We start from the raw sequence: 13,136 nt of genomic DNA, 5'->3' as shown, positions 1-13,136 counted from the left end.
TTCCTGAGTTCTAGACGTTTTTCTGCCGAGAGGCCCAAAATCAGGTGAGTTGAATTTCTTGAGCTTATCTAGTCACTCGTGAAGACCTCTGCTTTCCCCTCCACTCCTGAGCCAATGTTGTCAACATAACAAACGTGTGCTCTCTCACAAGTGTGTCTTCTACATGGAGACAACCAATCAGAGGAAAGGGGGCGGTCTTAGCCAAATATGGAAAAATCGGCTACAAAACTGGGTCAAACAGAAGTAGCTGTCAGAGGGGTGTTTTCTGGACAAAGCCGAGCTGTTTTTTTTTTTATAATTTATTTATTAAATTGACACATATTAAGGCCATGTTAGTCACGGACGTCTAAATAGTCAAAATATGGGACCTTAAAATCCATTTGTCAATGGGGGGTTTGGTATGGCGCCTCGCAGTAGCACACTTAACACGTCAATTTCCGCAACAACCCGGGGAACTTTAAATGTCTACAATGTCTTCAAGAACCACCAAAGATGACAATTTCTTATGTTTAGGCTTTGTTCGTGTTTACATGTATCATATTTGCATAAATAAATAAAATTCATGTATTTAACTTTTGACCGAAGACTTTCAGAAAATTAAATTTTAGCAAGTTCGTTTTCAAACCGTCATTTCATCAACCCGTTGTTGTTATTGTATTGGTAATGTATTTGGGGCCCATGGGTGAAATTCCTTAATAACTACGTGTGCGCATGCCGCACGCGTTTGCGCATGCGCACAAAAAAAAACAAAAAAACAACCGACAGCCAGCTCTGCTTTTTACTTAGCATCGGCTATGCTAACGCTCCTCCCCCGTACAAAATGCTCTCTCTCTCCGCGCTTGGCGACGAGGAGAGCGGGGCGGCCGCCGAGCGGAGGGCTTGACAGCGCCGCGTTGTTGACGTCCTCTCCCCCACCCCCACCCTCACACTGGAGTTATTATGCTCTCGCGAAAGAAGAGTAAAAGCGAGTCGTCGAAGCCGGCCGAGGTCCACGGGAAGTATGTGAAGAAGGAGACGTCGCCGCTCCTCAGAAGTAAGCAACAGGCTGCTGGATAGTTAGCCTAGCCTAGCCTGCTAGCGATGATGTAGTACAATTCCTGCCGTTTGCACCTTAATAACAACCCCGCAAGTCACAGAGAGGACGTGGGCACATTTAGGCACACCTTTTTTGTCAAATTGTGTTGAACTTAGGCCACGTTTAAGCGCACTTTTAAACAAGCCAGCTGCTGTCCTGGCACCCGAGCGTTAACACAAAAGTTCTCCGATACTATTGTCGTCAGTATTTATAGCTAAAATTCAGGTCGTGTGATAATGGCCATCATAATCTGTTGTCACATAATGTTTTAGTTTGACCCGTAATGTCCCCTATTGTGTCCCATTTTGTTCCTTATGTCGCATTTATTTCATTTCGTCCCATTTTTCTACCTCCAGATCTTATGCCCTCGTTCATCCGCCATGGCCCCACCATCCCCCGCCGCGCCGACGTGCCGATGCCCGACATGGTGCCTTCCGCCTACCCGGCGGCCCCCGGCCGGGAGCCAACTGTGTCCCGCAGCAAGAGCTTCCTGCGCGCCCCTGTGCCGCTTCCGCCGCATGAGGCGGCCCGCCGCGAGAGCCATCGCTTGTCCGCGCCGCCGTACCTGCCGCGCAGCCTGGGCGAGCTGCCGCACGAGTACGCCGGCTCGCTGCAGTCCTTCTTGACGGACGGCGGCCCCGTGTCGGAGAACGGGGACGCCGGAAGATACTACTACCACCCCCAGGAGGCTTCCTATTATGACGGACGCCAGCCCCGGAGGATGACTGAACGCTTCCCGGACGACTACCGCTACTATGAGCACGGAGAACACAACTTCCAAAGACTGCAGCGGCAACACACCCCCCCCACACCCAGCAGACCCCCCTCAGGTAAACACCAACTGTGTTTTGTTATTTTCCACCTCCGCAGGTAGTATCGGAGGCAGGAGGCTGCCTCTGTTTAAGGGCCACTGTACACCGAACGACGCGGTCGGGGACAGTCTAATCAGAATCATCTTTATTTGCTAAGTATGCCAAAAAAAACACACAAAGAATTTGTCTCCGATAGTTGGACCCGCTCTAGTACGACAACAGACAGTCAATTGACAGAGAACACGTTTGAGACATAAAGACATTGAGAAAAACTGTCACTGAGCAATAAAGGGTTGCTAGTTATCTGGTAATGCAGGTACAATTTTATTTTTTTTTTTCTATTTTTTTTTGGGACAATTGTGCAAAAAGATGCAGAGTCCTCTAGCACTTAGAGCAGTTTGAATGACTAATATAGCAATAGTCCGGTGCAATGACCATTGTGCAAAGACATTAAGCGACATTAAGCTTTTTTTATGTAAAGCGTTTCAGACAATTCCCGCGGCCAAACACAACAGAACTGTCGGCATTGTGCAATATATTAGTTTTACAATAATATTTAATAGCGCGGTGAACAACTGGTAAGCACATCTGCCTCACAGTTCTCAGGACCCGGGTTCAAATGCAGCCTCGCCTGTGTGGAGTTTGCATGTTATTCCCGTGCCTGTGTGGATTTATGTGCCCTGCGATTGGCTGGCGAGCAGTTCAGGGTGTACTCCGCCTCTTGCCCAGAGTCAGCTGGGATAGGCTCCAGCAGGCCCGTGACCCCAGTGAGGATGACCGGTACGGAAAATGAATGAATAATATTTAACTATGTTTACAATTTCATATGTACCTTTGGCACCTAAGCGAAGCATGGTGAGTCTCTGGCAGAAAAATTCACCAGTGCAATCAGTTATTGAGGTGATCGATTGTTGCCATCAGCTTCTCAAATATACACACTTTTTCCTTTGTCTCCAGTTACGTCTCTTTTGTCTCGTTGTATATGGCAATCTCCGTCATTGTTCGTGGTTCAGTAAAAAAAAACATGCAGTTGTGCTCGTATGTTTACATACACTGGCAGAATTTTTAAGATGTACACCATCCATTAAAGAAAACATGAGTGATCAAGCTTAACATGTTTTCATTTTCAATGGAAAATATAAGTATAACTTTAAGGCATTTCATAAAAATATTCATCCATCCATCCATTTTCTACCGCTTATCCGAGGTCGGGTCGCGGACGCAGTAGCTTTAGCAGGGACGCCCAGACTTCCCTCTCCCCAGCCACTTCCTCCAGCTCTTCCGAGGGGATCCCGAGGCGTTCCCAGGCCAGCTGAAAGACGTAGTCTCTCCAGCGTTTCCTGGATCGTCCCCAGGGACTCCTCTCGGTGGGATGTGCCCGGAACACCTCACCGGGGAGGCGTCTGGGAGGCATCCGAATCAGATGCCCCAGCCATTTCAGCTGGCTCATCTCGATGCGGAGGAGCAGCGGCTCTACTCTGAGATCCTCCCGGATGACCGAGCTTCTCACCCCGTCTCTAAGGGAGAGCCCGGACACCCTTCGGAGGAAACTAATTTCGGCTGCTTGTCTCCGGGATCTTGTTCTTTCTGTCACGACACACAGCTCGTGACCATTGGTGAGGGTAGGTAAATAGAGAGCTTCGCCTTTCGGCTTACCTCCTTCTTTACCACAATGGACTGATACAAAGTCCACATCACTGCAGACGCTGCACCGATCCGCCTGTCGATTTCCCGTTCCATTCTTCCCTCACTCGTGAACAAGACCCCAAGATACTTGAACTCCTCTACTTGGGGCAGGATCTCATCTCCGACCTGGAGAGGGCACGCCACCCTTTTCCGACTGAGGACCAAAAAACGGGGAACCGCATGAGTTGGCCCTCCTCCACAATATAAGTAACGAGCGCCGTCTTGGACTGTTCGCCGGAAATTCGAATTACTTAGTGATAATACCTTAGCCTTTTCTAGCATCACTACATCGTGCAGGTAGCCATTAAGCTATGCCCACAACCCGAAAACTGCATCTTCCCTGAAGTGTTTTGTTATTTGGTCTAGTGTCTCTGTTGTGGTGACCCGTGTGCGGGTTGAGGATCTAGGCGACAGCGATTTAGATGGCTCCACTGCGAAGTGGCCTGCTACTAGCGGCTAGGGTAGTACTTGTTAGCCACTTATACACTTGTGGAGTGGCAGAGGGCCACTCACCAGTGCGAGCTAAGGAGTTCGTTTGACCACGGCGGGGTGGTCCAAAACATCAGCGCCTCGCTTGGAGTTGTTGTGTGTGGGTCTCCCCACATAAGAAACATGGGAAAGTTAACTGTTTATTAACCATAACCACAGTGGCACATTATTCAGCCAGTAGTTGACTACAGACACTCGAGCACACAGTGTACAAGCGAGCAAATTTGATTGACAGGTGAAGGGCTGTCTCCAGCGCCTTCAGCGGACGTGCCCACCTGCAGCTTAATGCGGCCCTTATTTTTCATAATTTCAGTGCTTTATTTCAGATCCATGGTGAACTTTGGCCTCTTAAGCGCATCATAAAACTAAACATAGAAATGAAGAACATAATTTGTTCAGTCATTAGTTATATTTTCCCTCAAAGTTCCAAATATTTCACAAATTCTGCTAGGGTATATACACTAATGAGCACAACTGAATGTGGTGCCTCAAAATGTTGCTTTCTGATAAGAACGCTGGGATTGCAGTTTTTACCTTGCAGCGAGTAGGTTTTTGTGCGAAGGTCAATTGCCAGGTGTGTGGGTGTGATTCGTGGACTGTAATTATTTTGGACGATTGTACCGTTCCGAGGCGGCACGGTGGACGACTGGTTAGAGCGTCAGCCTGACAGTTCTGATGACCTGGGTTCAATCCCCGGCCCCGCCTGTGTGGAGTTTGCATGTTCTCCCCGTGCCTGCGTGGGTTTTCTCCAGGCACTCCGGTTTCCTCCCACATCCCAAAAGTATGCATTTATTGGAGACTCTAAATTACCCGTAGGTGTGACTGTGAGTGCAAATGGTTGTTTGTTTGTATGTGCCCTGCGATTGGCTGGCAACCAGTTCAGGGTATACCCCGCCTCCTGCCCGATGACAGCTGGGATAGGCTCCAGCACGCCCGCGACCCTAGTGAGGAGAAGCGGCTCAGAAAATGGATGGATGTACAGTTCCGGCCGTATAGCTAGGTTTGCGACGGGCCTAAAGGGTCCATCGTGTAATTATTCAGAGTGCTTCCCTTTTTACAATTTTATTCCAAAATTAATTTCAAAATCAGTTTTGTCTATTGCAGCACCTCTTAACATCCTGTCTTGGAGGTCTGCAGACAATTTTGTTGACTTGATGCTTGGTTTGTGGTCTGACATGCACTGTCAACCGTGGGACAGTGTGTCTTCCCAAATTCATGTCCAATTAAATTTACCGATTAAGCTGCAGAAACTAAAGAAATAAAAAAAAAAAAAAACTCCCAAAACGTTTTTCAACATTGTCATTATGAGGTATTAAGAGTAGAATTTGGTGGGGAATTTTTTTATTTTTTATTATGGAATAAGGCTGTAATATGATAAGTGGAACGTGGAAGTATTGAGGTTCATTGAAATCATGCTTTCGCCTTCCCACTATCCCCTTACACACTGTGTTTTGTGTAGCCCCTTTAAAACTCTCTTTAAACGGAATTTTCTTCTGTCTAAACGGCATTGACGCAAAATGGGTCGTTGGGCAGTTTTCCGCGGCCCTACAGGTGGCGCGTGAATTGGCGCGGCCGTGTTTAAAGATAGACCCCGGCCGCATGATCAAGTCTTTTCACATCCGCGCCGCTGGTTCCCGGCGCACGTCACGCTTAATTAGGCGTGAGAGGAATGCAGGCGGAGGCTTCTCGGGAAGCCACACAGCGCGCTTTGCTTCATCTTGTGTGTTTGAGCTCTTTATCTTACTGAAGATGACAAACATGTGATTGTGTGCACTTCTTAAGGCATTCAGGTTACGTACACATCAGCACATTTCTGTGTTTTGCTATTGGCCGCCTTCTCCACACAAACCTTATTTTCAGGGCAAAGGCAAGAAATATATTTAAGGTGGCAAGTTGCAAAAATTGTTTGCAAATCTTGTTTGGTGTCAGGAGAAATAAAGCTAATCCCAGAAGGGGGGGGAAAATGATTTTCAGATAAGGTGGGGGAAAAAAATGTCTGCATTTGCCTTTCACGCTGAACCCAACTATAGCAACAGTAAGTGAATGTTCTTTGTCCAGTCTCTGACACCACGTCTGAAGCTTGCAAATGCATTGCTGGGGTTATAGGTTTTAATCACACCTGTTGCTCCGTCTTGGACTTTACAGTCTCTAAGTACGTTCACATGGACAGATTTAACTCATTCACCGCCAGCCTTCCCAATTAACATGGATATTTTGACTTCTAAAGCCGTCAATGGCAGTGAATGTGTTAAAAGCCATTGATGTGAATGCGGAGGGTTTGTTTTTGTTTTGTTTTTTTGATCATGGAGTAAGAACTGGGAACATTTGGAGGCCGATTTCAGACCTTGATAACTATTGTCTATATTTTGTAGTTCGGTAATTTATCAGGGGACTGTAAGAAGACCCTGCTTGGGATGTCCAGGATCATTTGCACTGAACAGATCTGACTACTAGTGCAGTGAACCCCTCGTCACTTAGCAGATTGTCATTTGCGAACACAACACATTTTTCTGTAGAACATAAAAAAATAGTCACCCCGCTCTTTCTAAGGGCCATGTTAGCAGAGGAGTATCTAGCATTGGCCACCGGCTGATAGCGAACAGGAGCGCAATGAGAGATCCTTAGAGGTCTGAAAGCCAGGTGCAGCTCCATTGGAGAAAGCAGGGGGAGAAACTTCTCAAGATGATGCAGAGAAAGGTCTGGATCACTATTGGCAGTGGTGGAAGTTCACAGGTGATCAGCTGCTTGCTGCTCAATTTAAGGTACAGTAAGTGACCAGCTAAAGATCGTCACTTCTTTATGTGTATTTAACGTAATAAAATGACTAACAGCACAGAAGCAATTGGTATTTGTACGGATTGTGAAGCAATGACCTAAACGCCAGCGTCCTCGCACTTTTGGTGCATTTGTAAGGGTTTAAACCATTCCTGTAGGCAATTACAAGAAAAAAATTAGGGAGGGCTCTCTACTATTTGCGACAGGTCCCTAAAAGCGAGGGCGCACTGTACCAAAAAACTAAACATTTACTTTGGACTTGGACTTCTAAAGTGCAGGAAATGGCCCACACTACGATGATGATGATGATGGTGAGTCTGTTGCGGAGGAGGCGGAGTACATTTCTGTGGTCTGGTCTCGCATTCCTCTTCTTCACTCACCAACTTCCAGTGACCCCTCTCTCTCTGTCTGTCTCTCTACTTACTGTCACCGCCTTGTAAAATGTATCAGATTCACTTTAAACGCCATTTTGACTCCCAAACACTCTTTTCAGGGGGTGCGATTGTGTGTCGCACAGCTGTCTGCTTGAGATAATTCGCACACAATGAATACGTCTGCTTCAGGGGTTTTTATTGTTCAAGCTCCAGGTCGCACACATGTAACAACACGCCCACGTTTCCTGTAACATTCATTGAATCATGCCGTCAAGCAAGAACAGTCTAAATTTTAATGTCCCCAAGCAAAGAGGATGGAAAGGCTTCACAATATTTGAAATAAACTAATACAGTGATTATAAAAAGTCTTCACACCCCTGCTCCAATGTCAAGTTTGAGTGATCAAATAAATCCGTTCAAAACTTTTTTTCCACCATTCATGTGACCTGTAACCTGTACAACGCAATTGAGAAAAATGAAATCTTTTTCCATCGGAAAATGACTGATGATGATTATGACTGTGTGTGTGTGCGCACGTGTGTGTTCAGAATTAATTATCACATTCACACTTGTTGCAAATGTGAGTAAGCACATACCTGCCAGCATTTAATGTGCCGGTGCCGCTATTTAACCCCAAATAAAGTTCAGCTGTTCTAGTCTCGTTTCTGAAACTATTTTTATTTGTTTGTTTATTTATTTATTTATTTATTAACAGTATGCCAAGAATCGAACAATGAATTTGTGGGTACCTTGGTTTCACGTTCAGTTCACGTTCAATAAGTAGGAACAAATTGTGCCTCTATTCCTTGTCATTCCCAATTTTGATTTTGATTTTTAACCCTCCCAAAAATCTCTTTTACTCTCACGCTCTAGCTCTCCTCAATCAGTCAATGTTTGCTCATTTTGCTGAGAGAAATATTTGTCATCCTCCCCGCAGGCATAGGTCGAATCCAGGCCAAGTCGCTGGGGAACCTCTCCAGCCTGACAGCAGAGGACCTGCCCCTCCCCACCGGCTGGACCGTGGACTGGACCATTCGTGGCAGGAAGTACTACATCGACCACAACACCAACACCACGCACTGGAGCCACCCGCTGGAGCGCGAGGGGCTCCCGCCGGGCTGGGAGAAAGTGGAGTCGGCCGAGTTTGGCGTCTATTACGTGGACCACATCAACAAGAGGGCGCAGTATCGGCACCCTTGCGCTCCCAGGTACAGTGCTACTTTGACTTAAGAGTTTAATTTGTTCCATCTCCATATTCAGAACTCAAAACACTCATATTTCAAAGTAACTTTCCCCATTACAATTAATGTAAATGCCATTAATCTGTTCCAGCTCCCCCCCACCCAAAAAATAAACATCCTATTTTAATAAGCACTGTACAGCATTATACTGTACTGTGGACCCCCGCTATTTGGGACTAGGACTAGCTATTGAGTCCTAAGGCTAATCAGTCCTAACTAAACCTTGCTGTATGAACTGATGAAGTTTGCTCAGATGAGAAGCGAAATATCTTCTAAGACAACCAGACCAGTCCAGTTGCGATCGGTTCGATCCCTTGAGAACAAGTGCACACTGACTGCCTGGCCTTGGCGGAGGTCTTTGAGTGTGTTTGTGGGCCTGAAATTAGGTTTTCTAAAATGAAGGCCTTCAGAATGACACTTAACTTTTAAATCTGTCATTGTAAGGTCTTAAAAATGTCACAGACATTTCTTTTCAAAGAATTTGATATATTTTCCTAAAACATCTTAAATTTGATCCATGTTCTTGTAGCGTGCCCCGCTACGACCAGCCACCGCCTCTGCCGCCGCCACCTATTACCTATCAGCCGCAGCCCGCCGAGAGGAACCAGCCGGTGCTGGTGCCGGCCAACCCGTACCACACCGCCGAGATCCCCAATTGGCTGCAGGTTTATGCCCGTGCCCCCCTCAAGTGAGTATTTACCTTTACACAGGAACCGTTCCATCGACTTAAAATGACCGTACACATTAATCACAGTTGGTAACAAAGCTAGGTTGTTTTTGTTTTTTTTCCCCACCTCGCATTACCACTATTTACAAGCGCTGGAGTGGAACATTAACAACAGCAACCGACATTTTAAGAAAAAATTTACAAGTGTTTTTTAATTTTTTTATTATTATTTTTACTTTTTCTTTTATTTCTTTGGTGCCATTCTCTTGCAAAACCAGCCAAACCTCCAACGTCGAACACTCCCAAGAAGTGTCACGTTTTGTAGTTCAACTACAATGTTGTCAAGTCAAACTAAAGTTTTGATTTCAAACCGTCCTTCATCATCAGGTCACATGAGACTTCTGTTAATCTCGCAAATCATAATCTTAAGGATGAAAATGTGTTTTGTGTTTTCTCTGAGAGGATATGGCGATCAGTACAAGTTGATTATTGATGGTAAAAAGGTGAGAGTACCTTTATTTGGTTTTAGCAGTTATTTTTTCTTATACTTGGATGACGGTTTAGAATGTTAAAACATTGCCTGGAACAAATCTAGTAACCAGGGGCAGTTCATTTACTTAACTGCAGATGGGGCCGTGTTCTTACAAGCACATTTTTGCAATATTAAACATTGCAGTGTGGAGTTTAAAGCCGAACAAAAATAAACAATCATGGAACAGGCGTCACTGTAAAGCTTGCATTTATTGGCCTGTCCGCCTTAGACAGGTGTCATTGACTCAGCCATTGTGGTTTGCCCTCACTTTGATCATTCGAAGCGGAGCGACGTCAGTGACAATTGCTTAAAGTGTCTCGAGTGTCATCAGCAGGTTGCAACAAAGATGCGGAGAGACTGGAAGAGTCACAGAAAGGCTTAGAAGTGGACAAATTGTCATGGCGCAAACATCTGCTGTGAATTCTGCCCCTCAGCAAGCAGTGCAAAAAGTACTGAAACGTTGATAGTTGGACATTCAAAGGTTGAGAGAAAGTCAAATTAAGTTAAACTGTAGAGATTATAGTGCATTTGAGGTTCATCCTGGAATTTCACCCAAAGTCCCAATATCCTGAACTTTTTGTGACTAGTGTACATTTCAATTAACCACTTGTTGGTAAAAACAGCTAATTAATATAACAAATAATACAGGACTCTTGATAATGTCAATGCTCGACGGGCTGGATGTGGATGAGTATTGCCAAACAAGTATACAAGCAATTAAAAAGTCACTTTTGCATATTTCCCCTTATTTCTAGTCCAGGAGTGTCCATGAAATGAGGCACAGTCACGACATTTGTCTTTGCGTTCAACATTGGAGGTTCCACAATCAAGCATTGTTGTTTGTGTCTTGCTGGAGGTCAACGCTTTTGGTGCTATTTTTATAGTCGGTCCTGAACTTGTACAGTGAACCCCTGTTATTCGCGGAGGATAGGGACCGAGCCCTGCTGTCAATAGCGGAAATCTGTGTTGACTGTTGACGCGCCCCCTTAAAAGGGGTTTGTAATTGCATATAGTTTCCACAAGATGGCGGCAAAGCACTTCAAACGGAGGATCATAAAGCATCAACACCATCTATCTAGAATGTACACATTTATTAACCCATGTTACATAAACGTCTATTCAGTAGTTGAATTATTCAACAGAAACAAACCACCATCAGATGAGGCTTATCAATAGTATTAGCCAGCATAACATCCTAGCACAAACTCATGTGACATGGGCAAACAAATGCGCCTTTGCTCTTTACACAAACGGTATTAAGTCATTAAACTCACATTGTACTATTTAACTACATTAATAAACGTTCGGTTATACAGGCAAATTGTCATGGCTAAGTAGACCACACCACCTAATAATAGTTTGTCGGGTGATAAGCAAAACCAAACTCACTTTTAGTTTGCACAAAAATCTCCAACAAAACTCTCAAACCATCAATGAATTAAACCTAACAACACCACCACCGAGATTCAAATAGATGGTGCCAAAGAAATACTTTTATCGCATTGGCTTGAGCACAAAAACATTGAATTGACAAGTTGTTCAGCGAATAACAGAGGATCGGTTGCAAAAAATCAAAATCTGCAAATTGGTGAATGCCGAAACTTGAGTATGCGGGGGGGGTCACTATATTTGCAATAATTTCTATAACCTTGACCAGTGTAGATGCTAGTCAGTAGATGTCGACACAATGGACGTCCTCCGGCGCGCTCGCACTACGCCACACGTGAACCGAGCTCTCCCGCCAGGTACGACCACATCTTGAAGTGGGAGCTCTTCCAGCTGGCTGACCTGGACACGTACCAGGGCATGCTGAAGCTGCTCTTCATGAAGGAGCTGGAGCACATCGTCAAGTCGTACGAGGCGTACCGCCAGGCGCTGCTCTCCGAAGTGGAGGCGCGCAAACAGCGGCAGCAGTGGTACGCCCAGCAGCCCCCCGGCAACAGCTTCATGTGACCAAAACGCGCCACCCCCATGCCCCTCTCCGCCCTGTGTGCCTTTGCTTTTTCATCAAAATATATCAACTATATAGAAAATATATATATATATATATATATATATATATATATATATATGTTGTTGTTTTTTTTTATATAAATACACTTCTGGAAACACTCCGATGAAGAAGCTATGATGTGGCAGGACTGGCAAAACAATGTTGTGCCTTTTTAAACGGTGAACCAAAACGCCGACGTGGAGGAAGACGGGCAGCTTCTTCGGATTCTTGGCCCTTTGTGCAGTTTAAAACATTTTATAAAGACAATCCACCAAAACACGGGCGATATTTAAGTGTCGATAAGGAACGCATCTTTATTTAATTAAAGATAAGCATCACCTCGGAAAGATAAGCTACTGGAACTTTTGGAAACACTTTCATGTAAAAGACTTTAAAAAGAAGTTATTTTTTGTCTTTTATCAAGACTCTGTTAAGCCTGTTATCTTTTTTTTTTATTATTATTATTTTTACGATATTCCGAAATGTCTCAAAGCCATATGTTGCTGGTTGAACAGGACACTTTGCTACCAGCAGGAAATTTTGAAATATCATATTTTAATATATTATTATTATATCTAAAAATGTGTATGCAGGTTCCGCCCGTTCCTATGGGGATTTAGTAGGATTTTGTACGAAAAGGAAACGAGCTGTAATTAGTAGTTAATGGAAAAGTAGTTTCAATAAATTAGAATATAGTGTAAAGCTTTATTTCAGCAGTTCAATTCAAAAAAAGTGAAACTCAAAAGGTTCACTACACACAGGGGGAAATATTTCATGATTATATTTATTTTCATAATTTTGGTGATTGTTGCTTTAAGCTCACAAAAACCCCAAATTCACCATCTCAAGGAATTATAGAAATTAGGTGTGAATTGACCCATTTTCTTAATCTATATAATTGAGTTTCCACTTTTTGAATCAAACTACTGAAATTATTTAACATTTATTCTAATTTATTGAGAGCTGGACCAGTACATTGGCTTCATCACCATGAATCCAATATGTTTTAGCTTGCGTTGAAACTATACGCGTTAGTAACATTACGAGAGAGCTCAAATCAGGCCAAAAATCAAATCTTTTACTTCAATTTTGATAACGTCTCATCGATTATTGTGTCAAAAGACGATCAATAGTTTGAACTGACCTTAGTATTGGCTTGTGATGGTTTTACATTGTGGTGACCCAGGTGGGTCACCGCTCGTAATAACAAGGCTTAACTTTTCGTACAGTTTCCTGATACACCCACTAGAGAACGCACTAGCAGTTTGTGAACGTGTCGAAAGGATGTTTGTAACTCAGAACGGTCTCCATTTTGTGCGTTTTGCCACAAAATACACTACAATAACAACGAGGTGGAGTCCAAACGGAGTCAAGCTGCAGGTTATGTACAACCTGGTGTAATAAAACCTCAAGTCTGCTTTCTACCGTGCTGCTGCTGTTGTTTTCGCGCTCGCATCCCGAGTCACACAGCACACAACCCTGGAGTCTCCCA

The 13,136-nt window shown here is 44.4% G+C and overlaps 1 protein-coding gene across 2 annotated transcripts; it reads left to right on the top strand.

Annotated features, from left to right (window-relative positions):
• The first annotated feature begins 793 nt into the window (after positions 1-793).
• sav1 (salvador family WW domain containing protein 1) lies at positions 794-13,068 on the top strand. Of its 2 annotated transcripts, none has more exons than XM_061796088.1 (5): positions 794-1,033; positions 1,432-1,905; positions 8,149-8,419; positions 8,982-9,140; positions 11,314-11,425. In XM_061796088.1, the coding sequence occupies exons 1-5, from the start codon at positions 940-942 to the stop codon at positions 11,318-11,320; spliced, it is 1,005 nt and encodes a 334-aa protein (XP_061652072.1). In that variant the 5' UTR covers positions 794-939; the 3' UTR covers positions 11,321-11,425. The 2 variants fall into 2 exon arrangements, with proteins under 2 accessions (XP_061652072.1, XP_061652071.1); XM_061796087.1 differs by having other exon boundaries at positions 801-1,033; positions 11,397-13,068.
• The last annotated feature ends 68 nt before the right edge of the window (positions 13,069-13,136 follow it).

The sequence above is a fragment of the Phyllopteryx taeniolatus genome, chromosome 13, assembly GCF_024500385.1.
Source record: "Phyllopteryx taeniolatus isolate TA_2022b chromosome 13, UOR_Ptae_1.2, whole genome shotgun sequence".
Taxonomy (NCBI): domain Eukaryota; kingdom Metazoa; phylum Chordata; class Actinopteri; order Syngnathiformes; family Syngnathidae; genus Phyllopteryx; species Phyllopteryx taeniolatus.
Note: the sequence above shows the minus strand (reverse complement) of the source record. Positions and strands in the feature narration are given on the sequence as shown.